The 15,104-nt window shown below is 47.3% G+C and overlaps 1 protein-coding gene across 2 annotated transcripts in view; it reads left to right on the top strand.

Moving 5' to 3' along the window:
* The window catches only part of AGK (acylglycerol kinase), an 87,300-nt gene extending 72,804 nt beyond the window's left edge, over positions 1-14,496 (top strand). For both annotated transcript variants that reach the window (XM_045792493.2, XM_045792494.2), the window contains exons 12-16: positions 3,269-3,416; positions 3,853-3,950; positions 10,520-10,590; positions 12,455-12,539; positions 13,514-14,496. In XM_045792493.2, coding sequence (XP_045648449.1) covers positions 3,269-3,416; positions 3,853-3,950; positions 10,520-10,590; positions 12,455-12,539; positions 13,514-13,651 — 540 coding nt within the window. In that variant the 3' untranslated portion in view covers positions 13,652-14,496. The remainder of the gene's footprint in view (positions 1-3,268; positions 3,417-3,852; positions 3,951-10,519; positions 10,591-12,454; positions 12,540-13,513) is intronic.
* Positions 14,497-15,104: the final 608 nt, after the last annotated feature.

Raw genomic sequence — 15,104 nt, 5'->3', positions numbered from 1 at the left:
AAAAACAAAGTCAAGTAAGGTAGGTTTCCTGCCCTCAGGGAGGATCCTCGTTTGGGGAGTGGGAGGGACCAGTAAATCAGTGGACTGGGAAGTGCTGGGAGAGCTATGGAAAGATAAAGTGGGAGCAGATGGGGGGCCATTCATATCTGACTCAGGGGCAGCAGCCTTCCCAGGGCGGGGAACACTTTTACTCAGTTTCGAATCTACACAAGACTAGATAAAGGGCATTCCGGGGGCAGGAGCCAGGGCGTGTGAAGTGGCCGTGATGTCACGTGGCCAGGGCTCCAGAATGGCAGGAAGGGGGGCTGTTGAGGGGTGGGGAGGGGAGGTTGTGGCAGGTTTGGATGTGGCAGCTGACTTTTACCTTGAAAGCATCAGGGAGCGACTGAGTCTTAAGCAAGGGAGAGACATGAGTGGCTCTGCATTTTAGAAAAGTTATTTGTCAACAGTGTAGACAAGGGATTGCATGTGGTGGTTAAGGCAAGAGCACCAGACAGAAGGTTGCTCACGTGAGCCAGGTGGGAAGCGATGAGGTCCAGACAGGCCGGTAACCGTGTGTGGTGACAGCAGAGGACCGAGGTAGCCCCCTCAAAAGTGGGAAGGAGCATAGAGGAGCCCAGGCCTCTGGTCTCAGGGACTACTTTGCTAACTAGAGTTTTCCATGAACACTGACAATACTAGAGTAGGGTCACGTTTGTGAAGAAAGATGAAATTTTCAGTTTGGCACATTCGGAGTTGAACATCCCTGTGGTACAGACAAGCTGGAGATACAGTCGTGACTTAGGTGTGCAGACACAGGTGTAGACATGTTCAGTGCCCGAGTGGGTTTGGTGAGGTGGCCATGCGGCGCAGACAGGCCAGGGAGAGCCCTGAGGAATGGAAGCATTTAAAGAGCCACAGAGCTGCCCTTGAGGCCATGAGGGGAAGGGGAGGTCCCCGTGAGAGTCCCCTTGAGAGTCAGACACGCCAGCCAGCGGGAGCCAGAGCGTCACCAAGCGGCAGCAGAGTCTAAATCAGGACCGGAACTCGGCAAGCCCTGAAGGTTTGCTCACCTCCTAAGTGGAGGGTCCAAGCCCCATCAACGACAGTTCGGGAATAAAGGGAGGTAAAGACAGAGACAGCAGGGCTGGGCCACTCCTTCAAGAGGCCTCACTTTGAAGGGAGGGAGATAGAAAAGGCAAAAGCTAGTGAGAAGTATGGGGCCAATGGAGTGTTTATATTGATTGGAGAAAGAGCCGTGTCTTTCTACCCTGAGACAAAAGACAAGAAGAAAGGGAAGAGGTGAGAGACAAGGAGAAGCAGAGCAAGATGGAGTCGGCAAAACCCATGCACAGGTAGGAGGGCGTGGGGCCCACGGTGCCGGCTCAGCCTTGGACAGAGGAAGGAACACCTTTTTCCTTGAGACAGGAGGGAACTGGACCAGAGGTCCAGATGCAAACACATTTATAGAGAGGTAGGCAGTTCTCACTGATGTCCTGATGGTCTCACTGAAGCGTGGGAAGCAAGATGATCTGATGAAAATGAGGTGGGTGGTCGTGGTAGGGGGGATTTTGAAGAGAGATGAAAATAGGGAGGTTTGGAAGGATTTTCGAGTGGCATTGAGGACCGGAGACCAAGAATCTGTCGTGGCACAGGTGTACTTACCAGTGGTATTGGTTGCCCCTCCAGGAGCACGGAGCCAGGGCGTCCAAGTACAGAAACCTAGTGACAGGATTGATCCAGAATAGGGGCTTTTCAAGGCACATATGAGGCAACATCAAAGACGGGAGGACCAACAGTGATGGGAAAAGAGTGATTTAAAGTAATCAGCTGTTGGGGTCCCTGGGTGGCTCAGTAGGTTAAGCGTCTGCCTTCAGCTCAGGTCATGATCTCAGGGTCCTGGGATCGAGCCCTGCATCAGGCTCTCTGCTCAGCAGGGAATCTGCTTCTTCCTCTCCCTCTGCCACTCCCCCTGCTTGTGTGTGTTCTCGCTCACTCTCTCAGTCAAATAAATAAATTAAATAAATAAATAAAATCTTAAAAAAAAAAAAAAACAACCAACCAAAATAATCCGCTGTTAATTAGGCACTGAGGGAAAATGGTGTACTCAGGGACTGGAATTCTCAATGGGATTGGAAATTTGGTGTGGGGTTGGGTCTTCAGGGGCCAAAAAATAACACCCCTCTCTTCCTCTTCTGAGTTTGAACCAAGTTGTGAAAGCAAATGCAGGAACCAGGCAGATGGAGATCAAAATACCAGCTTTATAAATGTCAGCAGGAGTAAAGGACACAGCTTAGATAATGCGGTCACAATCAGATTTCCAAGTACTCCAAATTGAATTCATCCCCTTAAAATGTCTCCTTCAGGGCAGACGCTGTCATAGGAAGCCGACTGCATGAGAAAGCAGTGAGTCCCCAGGACAGCCACTTTCATAGAGAGAGAGAGGGAGGGAGGGAGAGGAGAGAGAGGAGAGCCAGAATTGGTACTTCTTTGTAATTCACCACATGGAAACCTGAGAACAGGGGAGTGGGTCACCCTGAGAGACATATTGAGCACGAAAGAATCAGTCAAAAGACAGAAAAATACGGGACGTGGTTAGAGAGTAGGACATCAAGGTTTTAGATTTCCAGGATGGAGTAGTTCTGGGTAACAGGGAGGACCAGGATGTGTAGTGGCTATAGAAACGGGTGGCTGGGGGTTAGAGATGACATCAGGGGCTGAGCGGCTGGAGGGGGGGTTAATTATTCCTGCAGACACTGATGAGACTGGATCGGGGTGTCAGGAAGTAGAAGAGAAACAATCTGGAGTGTGAGAATGATGGTCTTTGAAGCCTTGTCTGGATCACGAGGCTAGCCTGAGCCATTCTTGGCTCCGTGTGGAATAGGATTCCAGAAGGGAAGAAGGTATTCGATGCATTTCATTTTTGTGTCACCATCTGTAAACCCAAGGTAAATTTTTTGTGGGATGATTCTATGCTCATTCATACTGATTTTTTTTCTTTTTTGACAAGTATAAACAGTGGCCGGTAGTCCGCTTGGACTTCCCTGCTGTGTGTGTGTGTGAGAGCAGTGGAGGCAGCCGTCACCGAGTTCATGGTTTTCAAGATCGGCCTTCAGTAGGAAAAGCAAGCTTGAGGCTTCCATGCTCCAAAGTAGAGCTAATTGTGCTCAGTGAGATTATGAATCCGCTCTCAGGCACAGGCACAGGGAGACCACGGACCTCTGCAGAGCTTCTCCCAGAGTTTGGACTTGGGTGTGCATGACTGCTTTTTCTCTCTTCACGTTCAAAGGAGTGGCCTCAGACACATCAAGCCTCTATCTCATACACGGGACCTACAGAGAGACCTCCCAGTGCAGCCGAAGAGACCCCTCCTCGGCCCTCTTTGTACAGGAGGATACTACGCAGGCTGGCGTCATACTGGGCGCAGCCGCAGGACGGTGAGCCCTGTGCTGCTTGCAGAGCCCTGGTCGGTTCTGTGCCGCCTAAGGCAGCCCCCCGATCAGTGTGAGCCGCTTGCCTCGGGTAGGAGCAGCTGTTCAAGGACCACTGTGCCACAGAGCAGGACCCAGACCAGCACCGTCCCATGCATGGCAACAGCCTGCCTTGTTGGTGACAGACCATCGCTCCCTCTTTCTGTCACTGACCTTTATGTTCCCGTGGCTGCTTTGGTAGGGATGTTTCGGATATAGAGACGGCATTCTGAGCCTGACTCTTCATCCTGTGTGTAAGAAACTGTGCAATAACTAAAAGTGAGGTGGCGAGTCCGCGGGTAGGCTTGGGTGGCCAAGCTGAGCAGCCAGCTGCGGGCCGTTGGTGGGGGAGTGGAGAGGTGTTAACGGAAGAAATTGACCTGAATCTAATGCCCCCCCCCAGCCCTTTCCCAAGAGGTGAGCCCCGAGGTCTGGAAAGAAGTGCAGCTGTCCACCATTGAACTGTCCATCACGACGCGGAACAGTCAGCTCGACCTGACGGTAAGCGTGCCTTTTTACTGGCAAAGCATTTGGTATCTGGGAAAGGTGACAAAGGCAACGTGCTCTTCCACTTACTGGGTACTTTTATTTTTACCCTTTTGGGTCAGAGAGGAAAGGATCAGGGAAAAAGAGGATGTGGTGTGGTTTTAAGGAATAATAGCAATGGGAAGGAACAGCAGAGTGAGGTGGTAACTTCAAGCCAGGCGGGCTCTCAGCCAGCATTCTGGGCACTGCTTCGTAGCCACCGGGCTTTGTGCCTTCAGAGAACGGAGGGCAGAAGGCTTTTAGAATTGAAAGTTAGCCTGCTTCCTTTTGTCTCAGGAATAAAAAATTGTGAAACTTTTACTTGAGTGAATACCATTATTTTTGTGACATATTAAATATGTGGACTTGGGTCCCCAGGAGAAAAAAATATATATATATATACACACACACACATACGCACATACATACATACATGAGTCCACCTGCTGATACGCACGGTCCAGTACGGTAGCTGCTAGACCTGTCCGTGGCTGTTTGAATTAAATAAAATCTAGCACTCATTTCAGGTGCCCATTAGCCATATGTGGCAAGTAGCTGCCACACTGGAAAGCGCAGATATAAAACCTTTCCATCAGTGTAGAAAGTTCTGGATGGTGCTCCTATTGGCAAGACACCAAAAAAAGTTGAAATAAAGCAGAGGTTGGCAAACTGGTCTGCCACCTATTTTTGTTTAGGTGGCACACTAAACTAAGAATTGATGTTATTACATTTTTAAATGGTTGTGAGAACATCAAAAGAAGAATATTTTGTGATATGCAGAAAGAACATGAAATCCAGGTTGCAATATCCATAAGTAGTTTTATTGGGACGGCCACATTCATTCATATTCATGCTGTCTGTGGCTGCTTTCAGGCCCTGACTGCAGAGTCGTCATTGCCACAGGCTCTCTGGCCCCAAAACCCAAAATACTAACTCCCTGGCCATCCAGAGTTTTCTGACTCCTGCTGTAGAAAAAGCCTGAGTAGTTTGTATTAGTGAGAATGCTAACAGAACAGTTACCCTGACCTGTGGATGCATTACTATGATCGGGTCTTATGCAGATCCAGGTAATCTGTGCACAGGTGACCTGGTCAGTCTGGAAACTGCACGTGGACTTGAACGTGGTGATGAGTGTACGCATGCAGCCAGGAGTTCGACTCTGACGTTAGTAGTGAGTTGTTTTCGAATTGGAAAAGTAACACATGTCCACTGTATACCATGTGGATAACACAGCTTCTGTCACCTTCTAAATTCCAGTTGGATTGAAGAGTTAAATTAGGAAAATCATGAAAGCACTAGAGTGAAATCGAGGTGATTATCACTATAAATTCGGGGAGGACCAGGCCTTTCTAAGCATAGTGTCTAAGGCAAAAATCACAGTGATACATTGGTCTACTTACAATTGAAGAAACTATAAACAAAATTTTTAATGACACATTGGAAAAAGAATATGATAGAGCAGGAGTTCATAGCTTTCCTTACAACAGACTCTTAAGAAATACGCAGAGGACAAGAGGAGATATTGACAAAGGAAATAAACATGGAAAAATGGCTTCTATTTGCTGAATATGTGCTCTCTGCCCGGGACTGCCCTGAGAATTTTATGTAGTGTCAAGTCACCTAATCCTTATAACTACATTATCAGGGAGATGTAACTTTTACATGCATCTAATAGGTAAGGAAACAGAGAAAGTGCTCAAATCAAAGGAATGCAAATTAGAATAACAATGAAGTGTCCTAAATTAAGCATGCTAGTGTGTGCCGTGTTGGAGAGGGTGGGAAATGGGTGCTTGTGCATTCCCGCTGGAACCGAACTGTAAATCAGAACACCCTTTCTTGATGGTGTCTCGCTGGTCTCTCTGAAGCATCTAAAATAGACTTTCTAGGACCAGGGGTGTGCTTCTATTTCTAGGGATTTCTCCCACAGGAATAATCAGATGCATACGCATACACAGGTAGCCATTCCCCTACTTCTTACATGACGGAATTCTGAAAACACTGGTGAAAATGAATAAGGTTGAAAAAAAAAATAGATTCTATTCCAGAGGAATTTCAAAAAGAAAGATAAAATTTCTGATTATACATTGCTTTTATACCCAATCTCTGATGATAGGTATTTCTAGCATTTTGTTCTTGTTCTTTTAACATTGTTCTTTGTCTCTGATGGCGGAACACCAATGAGCGGACGGAGTTCGGGCGAGGGTGTGATCGTGGCTCTAGAGTAGCCAGTGCGGAGCACCGAGCGCGTTTTGTCTCGGTGCCAGTTGTGAGCATAAGATTCTGTGCCGCTTACCACGAGCAGCGGCGCATTCATTTTCTGTTTCCACAGCTCTTTGTAAAAATACAAGCAAATGCAATAAAATATTCAAAGACAATGTAGCTGCCATGTGAAAGCTCCAAACTCAGTCATCATTTAAAAAAGTACATTCAGAGTCAAAGAGGCTTTAAGGGGTGTGGGATGTGTGGAAGTTAGGATCTCTTGTACAGCTCTGTTCACCGTACTTACAATAGCAAAATGCGTGAAGCCAATGAACCAGGTCCATTCTGGTACATTTATTTAGAATGTTCTCCATTTACTGACACAGAAGGATATTCATCATATATTGTTAAATGAAAAACCAGGCTGTGATGTGCATCACATGATTCTATTTTTACTTTAAAAAGAAACACTTTCACCTGTAATTGAGTTTTGTGAATGATGGAGGTAAGCCTCCAATTTTATAATCTTTGCCCATAGAAAGCCAGTTGTCCGAGCGCCATTTCCTGACCATCCTCTCCCTCCCCCATGTGCAGTAAGCCCATTATTCTGCGAGAGCAGCAGGTGTACGTGGGGTGTGTGTGGATTCTCTCTTCAGTTGCTCTGCTTGTCTAAACCTTTATTAGTACTATGCTGCTTTTAATTACCGTCATTTTATAGTAATCCCCTCTGTGTTTTCCTTCTTAAAGAGTCTCTTGGCTATTCTTGGCTCTTTGGCCTCTATAAATCCCTTAAAAGGCTTATTTTATTAAGTTCCACATAAAAATCTGTTATATTGAGCACAGGATTACACTGGACCCGTAGATCAATTTGAGGAAAAATGACACCTCTATAATATTGACTCTGCTGGTGTGTGAACGTGGCATAGCTCTTCATGAGGCTGGTAATGCCTTCCAGTGAGCTTTTACAGTTCTAACAGTTTGCCTTTTGCTGGGTATATTCCTGGTTATCTTAATTTTTGATGCTGTTGTAGATAGTGTCCCTTAAAATTTCGTTTTTAAATATGTGATTTAGATGGACATGTAGTTGACTTTTTTATACTGATACTGAATCAACAACCTTATAACTAAATTCTTACTAAGTTTATTTATGGATTCCTTTGGATTTTGTATAGATTTAATCAACTGCAAATAGTGCAAGTTTTGTTTTTCCTTTCAAATACTTAGCCTTCTAATCTTTTCTCTTACCTCACTGCCTGGGCCAGGACCTCAGTAGTGTTCAGTGGAGGTAACGAGCAGGCCGTGTTGCCGGACTCCTGATGTGGACAGAGAGGTTTCACTGCGGGAAGCCTGGGTGACTCAGTCGCTTAAGTGTCTGCCTTTGGCTTAGGTCATGATCCCAGGGTCCTGGAACGGAGTCCCGCATCAGGCTCCTAGCTCAGCGGGAAGCCTGCTGCTCCCCTGCTTGTGTGCACGTGCTGGCTCGCTCTCTCTGACAAATAAATACTCCCTGTCTGTCTGACAAATAAATAAAATCTTTAAACAGATTTCATTGGTATGTTCTTGAGTTTGATGGGATTTTGTACATATACCCTTTATAAGATTAAGGAAGGTTCCTTTTTTTTTTTTAAAGATTTTATTGATTTATTTGACAGAGATAGAGACAGCCAGCGAGAGAGGGAACACAAGCAGGGGGAGAGGGAGAGGAAGAAGCAGGCTCATAGCAGAGGAGCCTGATGTGGGGCTCGATCCCAGAACGCCGGGATCACGCCCTGAGCCGAAGGCAGACGCTTAACCGCTGTGCTACCCAGGTGCCCCAAGGAGGGTTCCTTCTATCCCTAATCTAAGAGTTTTTATCATGAATGGATATTTAATTTTATAAAGTCCCTTTCCGGCATCCTTTGAGATCGTCTTCTCATGTAAATCTGTCAATATCATACATTGATTTTTGCACCGGCACTATTTGCTAAAAAGAAATGCTAGACTTATCTGTGTAACTGTCTACTTACCTTCTCCTCTCAGATGACTAATATACCTTTCGGTCTTCGGGGTTTGACCCTGAGCTGCTGCTCTTCCCTTCCACCCGTCCGAGGCGGTACTCCATCCAGTCCCCCGCGGCTGCGGACTACAATTCCATGCTTTCACTTGCTCTGGCCAAACCTCTTGGAGCCGCCCTCTCTCCCCTCTCATGTAATCTTGGCGGAAGTGCTGGTGGCTTCATCTTGTAAATACTGTCAGCGCTTAACACCACCTTCCCTGCTTACTGCTGCTAACCATTGTCTTTGACCTGGGTAGTTCCAGTGCATTCCTGAGTGCCCCCCTTCCCCCCACATTCATTCTCTGACTACATCAGCCAGAGAGGTCCTGTTGAAATGAAGCCAGATTGTATTTTCTCTGCTTGGAATCTTCCAGAGGCTCCTCATTTCACTCAGCCTGAGGGCCTTGTAATGGTCTACATACCCTAGGGCTCTGGCCTCCCCTCTTCTCTGACTTCCGCTCCCATCGTCCCCTTCTCTCGCTCTGCTCCAGCCACACTGGCTTCCTCGCCGTCCTTTCGCATATCAGGCATGCTTCGCCCTAAGCCCCTGCCCTGGAGGTTCCCTCCCTTCGTGTGGATCGCTCTTCCCTAGGCCAGTGGTTCTCAGAGTAGGGTCCTTGGGAACTTGTTAGAAATGGACGTTCTTGGGCCTCACCAGATCTGCTGAACCGTAAACTCCGAGAATGGGGCCAGAGTCTGAGTTTTAATAAGCGCTCTAGGTGATACTTGCTCAAGTTTGAGAACCAGAGCCCTGGAAATCCACACTGCTAATTCCCTCACCTCCTTCAGGGTCTGCTCAGAGCTTGCTTTGTCAATGAGGCTCACCCGGACCCCACTTTAAAAATGTCACCCCTACCACCCACACCATCTGGTGTTTCTTGTGTTCTTTTCTCTCATTTTTCTAATAAGTATATTAGAAGTATATGAGAGTTTATTTTCTAATATACTTTATCATTTACCGTTTGTTTCTCCGTATACCTAATTTACTGTTTTTGTGCTGATACATCCTAACAGGCTTCTAATATATTGTATAACTCATTTTGTTCATTCCCTCCACCCTCCCCAGTAGAAGATAAATTCTTTGTAAGCAGAAATTCTTGGTTTTTTAGTTCATTGATGTAACCCAAGCACCTAGAAGAGTTTATGGTAGTTGAGTAAGTTGTTGACTAAACGGTGAGCTGAGAGCCAAGTCATCCCCTCTGTGTTCTGTAAGTCCTGGTTGAGAGAGAAGGTTGTGCTTTGGTAGTGCTCTAATCCTAGACAAGGCTGTCCACTCCCAGCAGCTCATGGTGATCCTGGGGCTACAGATTTTGAACCTCTCCAAAAAGAAACAAAGCCTGTATTTGAAGCAGACACAGAGTGTCTGTTCTGAATTACAGGACCCCGGTTCGTATTGCTAGCCGCTGACTGGTAGGAAACTGGGGAGAGTGGTCCAAGGACCCGGTCTGGTTTTATACTCCCTTCCTTGTAGCTCAGTTCTTCTAGAGCAGCTGGGGGCGGTAATGACAGGTTTTTAAAACATTATCCTGGCAGAAATGGACTGTTGCTCTTCAGCTCTGGGTGCATTTCGGAACTGCACGTGCAACATTTGAAAACACATACTTGGGGGGCCACCTGGGTGAGTCGTCAGTGAAGTGTCTTGACTCTCGGTTTCGGCTCAGGTCTTGATCTCGTGGGTCATGAGAGCGAGCCCCGCGTCAGGCTCTGTGCTCCGCAGGGAGTCTGCTTGAAGATTGTCTTCCTTTGCTCCTCCCTCACTTGCGCTCACTTTCTAATAAATAAATCTTTAAAAAAAACACACCAAAACTCCAGCACATTCTTGGGCTCTGCATACTGAGCAGCTGACCCGGCAGGTGTGGTGTGATGCTGACGTGTGGTGAGGATGGAGGCTGGCCGGGGTCGACGGGCTGGAGCTTGACCCGTGGGGAGAGAACCCCAGAGACCACAATGGCTGGAATGATTAGTGTCAGAACTTGGCAAACCTACTCTGAGTTCTGACAAACCTGAGTTTTTGTTTAGCTTATCTGGATAGTAAAAACCAACCAACCAAGCAAGCTAGTGATGAGGTGGTAAGTTTTATGGTATGTAAATTATACTTCAGTACAGGTCTTAATGTAAAATACATATATGTGTGTATAATGTGTATATATATGTCTATATGTGCGTGTGTGTGTTCAGGATTCAGTTACTAAAAGTGAAGGTCTGTGTATAATAAACAGCTTTAAAACATGAACCTCTGAGGCTAAAGGAGGACAACAGGCTGCGTTAGACAAAACGTAGAGTATTAATGTTAGTTTTCCTGCCCTTGTAGAGCAAAGAAGACTTTATGAACATCTGCATCGAACCCGACAGTGTCAGCAAAGGAGACTTCATAACTATAGGGTAAGTGGGCTGGGGTTTGTAGGAAATGTGGGTAGTCTGTATTCTAGCACATACTATCCGGGATCCCCATCAAGTCTTAGAGACCCAACGGAATACTTGTGTGGTTTGGGGACTATGTAGCCTCTTTCTTCCAAGTGTCTGGGTTGACATGTAGAACGTACCTCTCCTACTTTGGCCTTCCCGGTTCATTTTGGGAAAATCAGAGTGGGGGGCAGGCTGCCTTTCCAGTGAGATGAAGGATTCGTGGGAGCAGGGCCCAGTGTCCAGAACTTGGGCTGCAGGGTCGGAGTTGCTGGCTACAAATCTCAGTCCCACCGTGTCCTGGCCTCATGACTTGGACAGATCTGTTAACTTCTCTGGGTCCTTTTCTCGGTGTGTGGCTCGGAATCCTAGACTCACATCTAACTACGCCAGGATTGTTCTTGAGTCTAGACTGGGAGGACGTGTGGGAAGTCTCGCGGTGAAGCACTTCACCGTAGTGGTTGCTGTTCCTGTCAGCCCACCTCGCCTCCTTCAGGGCGGTGATGGAGAACCTGAAAAGGTATGGGGTACTTCGCACAGTCTCCAGGCTTCTCCCCTTTTCCACTGGAAAAGGTCCTCCAGGCCCATCTAATCCGTTAAGCCCGACCTCTGCCGAGTTTCATTGGTTAAGAATGCTCGAGAGCCCCCACCCGGCTCCCGCAGGGGCCTGGAGCCCACACGTTGCCATGCCAACTGGTGACCTGCTCAGCCGCGGGGTTTTGTGCTTTGTCTCCGAGCTCCCTCTCGCGCCCGTGTAAGGAGTAGACATTCGGGCCGCGGCAGCCGGTCTCCATGGCTACTCCCTTCTCCGCGCCCGCCAGCCGCAGAGTGTCTTTCATGGCTTTGTGGTGTTCTGCTGAATAGTGATGCTGCGGCCTTTGATTTCCTAGCCGAGTCTGTAGTGGAAGGAAGAAAGGGAAAGCCTTTCCCTTCTAGAGAGTGTCCAGAGCCTCACACTGTCTTAATTGAGAGTCTGGCCCACGGGGCGAGCTGTACTCAAATCTCCTTGGTAATACTCACATCCAAAAATAGAGCGGAAAACCGATTATATTGCCTGAGGTCGGTGAGGGCGTTGTTTTGCATTACGGCCGGCATCATCTTCAGCAGACACAGGGTTTCCTTTGGTCTCTACGGGAAGTGAGATAAGTGAGGTCTGTTTCCTCTGGGTATTGGAATAGAACAGTGTGAGGTTGCTCTAGAAAACTCTGAAGCTTCCGTACTAAAGGATTAATGTTATCATTTAATGATAAAGAATGGACTAATTTACTGGGATTAGCTTTTACTCTTTGCCCTGAGCCTGACTGGCTCCCAAGGATATATGGCAGGAGGAGAGTGGGTGTCGTGCGATAGTCTTACTCCAAGGTCAAGATAGTAGTGTGGCAAGCCCACTATTCATGTGACCATAGAGAATTGTCAAGAACTGGTGGTTGATATACATAGATAAAAGAAATGTCTACTTTAAAATAAAAAATGTTTTCTCCTTCAAGTAATGATTGATAGACTCACAAGTACCAAATAACACAAGTTTAGTACTTTTCCTAAAAAAATTGTCATTTCATTCTAATTTTTAAATGTAGGGCTTTTAATAGCCCAAGAATCAGGTACAAGATCACTCAGTCTTAACTTCACACACAGTTCTCTCCAGCAAGTTAACCTCCTCAATCTAGAATAAATCACAGTGCTAAGCAAGGCTCCTTGTGGGAAAGTTATTCACAAACCCCCTGGTTCAGCACAGCGTGAGTCCGTCTGTGTAAACTCAACAACGGAACTGGCTGGAACTGGCCACGCGCTCTCGATGGACGCCCTTGCCAAACGTGCTCTGTGCTCTTTCCTGTTCCGACAGAAGCAAGAAGGTGAGGGACCCCGAGGTGCGCGCGGCCGGCACCGAGTGTCTCCAGGCCAGCCGGTGCACTCTGCTGCTTCCCGAGGTGAGCGGTGCCCGTCCCACAGCTGCGGGGTCGTCTTGGTCCGTCTTCCTTTCCGTGAACAGACCCTCACGTAGGCGCCTGGTATGGGCTGAGCACTTGGCCAGGCTCCGGGTGAGGTTAAGGGATACTTGAAGACATGAGAGGACCCCCTTCTGAGTCCGGCGCTGAGTGGGGGACTCCTGAAGGCTTCCCCCATTTGTAAGGCACGGTTCTGTGAGGTGATCTGTACATCTCCCGAGCCTTTTATTTTTCTGAATGTACATTATGCCGAGGGTACCGTGTTATAACAGAGAATTCTCTAGTTGGCAGATACTCATGGTGGATCCTACCTTCACTTTTTTTTTTTTTTTTTTTATATAAAGGACCTGGAAACAGTTTTTGGGATGGCACTGAGTTTTCCTGTATTATAAAATGCCAAGCTTAGAATAACCTATATAAGTGGGGGAAACTTTAGGATTATAATTAAATTCTACCGTTATCCTAGGAGTCATACCTCAGGAAAGAGGTCCCACAGATGGCTTCTGCTGACGCAGGACCATTATCCTACAGCATTCAGAAAGGATTGTCGGTCAAACAAGCTGTCCCCCACAGTGGGTGGCATGTAGTTTCAACACAGCCAGTGTTGAACTAAACGCATGAATCAGGGAAGGTTTTATAGAATGTGTACCATTAACGTTGCTGTACTTGAGGGACGGAGCTAATCAAGTCCTAAAGAAGAACCACGAACGTAATCCAGGGGACATCCTGGCTTTCCTAAGGCGAGGGCTGAGGAGGTCCTCTGACATTGTTCGTGAGGTCCTGGAAGGTGTGGCAGGACCCGTTTCTCAAAACACTCTCAGAGGTGATAGACGCTACCCCCCCCCCCCCAAAAAAAAAGCGGATGGCAGAATTGGGCTATTTCCAGAAGCAGCAACATGCCCGGCTCAAGGTAAGTGGCCCGAGAGGAAGCTGCTCCCATCTCCTCTTGTCCGCAGGGAACCGGGGGCTCTTTCAGCATCGACAGCGAGGAGTACGAGGCGATGCCAGTGGAGGTGAAGCTGCTCCCCCGGAAGCTGCAGTTCTTCTGCGACCCCAGGAAGCGGGAACAGATGCTGCCGAGCGCGGCCCCGTGAGCCGTCGGGGGAGCCGGCCGCCCCCACCCGCACTTTAGGCCTCCGATGGGACCAGAAGGGACCAGAAGCCTCCCCTGTCCCCGCAGTGTTGTCACAGGATCCCAGGGCCCCTCCACGGCAAGTACGCTGCCCTCGCGGCGCTTCCCCCTGTACTCAGCTTCCCGCATGCTCAGCCTTCGCTGTGACCCTCACTCCCTGCTCCCCAAGAGGCCCACCCGCGCCGGCTGGGGAAGGGCTAGACCTCGTCTGTCCCCACATGTGCAGCCACAGTCCGGGCCTCGCTCCTGGGACTTCCGGGGGGTGGGTGCCTGCCTTGCCCGCTGCTGTCCTTTTTCTCGGCTTCTCCATGGGTGCTCTACCCTCTGAGCTCAGATTCGAATTAAGCTTGTTTCAGTTCTACCCTCGATCCAAAAATAGGGGAGGTGTTTCCCTCTTCAGCCATGGCTGAAAAAGACTGTAAAAGGCTAGTTTGCATTATTTTTTAAAGTAGTGCTTAACTACGGGTTTACACGAGAACCACCGGGGGTGCATGTTGAAAACTGACCCACTTGGGGCCCACCCCAAACCCAGTTACTCAGTCTGGGGAGGCAGCCCAGGAATCAGCATTTTTAAAAGGCAGGCACCCTCCCCCAGGTGCTTCTCCTCCAAGAGGTCCCCCACCCTCACCTGTTCAGCGTTGTAAAGCACACCCCCCACTATTATGCTCATGCACCCCTCAGAAGTATTTTGAAAGATCATGTAACTCATTTTCTAGATACCAACGTAAGAGTTGCCAAAGTGTGTGTTTCCTGGTGTCATGTAAATATTGATTATTTTAAAATAAACTGTTATATCACTCTTTTAAACATAGTTGGTGCAATTTAAATGTACAGCAGTTTGACACCCATCCTCCATTTACAAAAATAAACCAATAGGCTCTTTGGTATTTCCATTCCACCTTCAGCGAAGAATGCTGTCATAATGTAATCTATTTTCAGGCCTGCAATTTTATCATCACTTGCCCTATTTTCTTGCCAACAAAAAATATAAATGGAAATAATTTTTTAGTGTTAACTCAGTACAGGATTAACTGTTATAATTACTGCAAAACAAAACAACTGATAAAAACAGTACTGCAAATTTTTGATAATTAAAAACTAATACTTTAGTAGAATGCTCTTTACCCTAATGAGTTCAAGAATGTTATTTACAGCTAAGATTAAAAGAGAACTCAACACCATTTATATTCCTTGTTTCGTTTTTTTACAGATCTAAGCACCTAAATTACACAATTCGAAAGTCATACAGTTCTTTGAACTTAGTAGCGTGATTAGCTCTTCCTTTAGTTTGTTGAAAGCACAGAACTAGAAAGTACCTGATTTGCCAAGGATTTGTAACCCAGGTTTTCTAATCATTCGTTTTTAATACTCCCGCCAGGATTGTCCTGTGTGTGGTTGCCCCTGAGGTTTCCATA

This window comes from Ursus americanus, chromosome 3 (genome assembly GCF_024610735.1).
Source record: "Ursus americanus isolate L20-20 chromosome 3, mUrsAme1.1.p, whole genome shotgun sequence".
Classification (NCBI taxonomy): Eukaryota; Metazoa; Chordata; class Mammalia; order Carnivora; family Ursidae; genus Ursus; species Ursus americanus.
The sequence above is the reverse complement of the archived record's forward strand: the minus strand, read 5'-3'. Positions and strand labels throughout refer to the sequence as shown.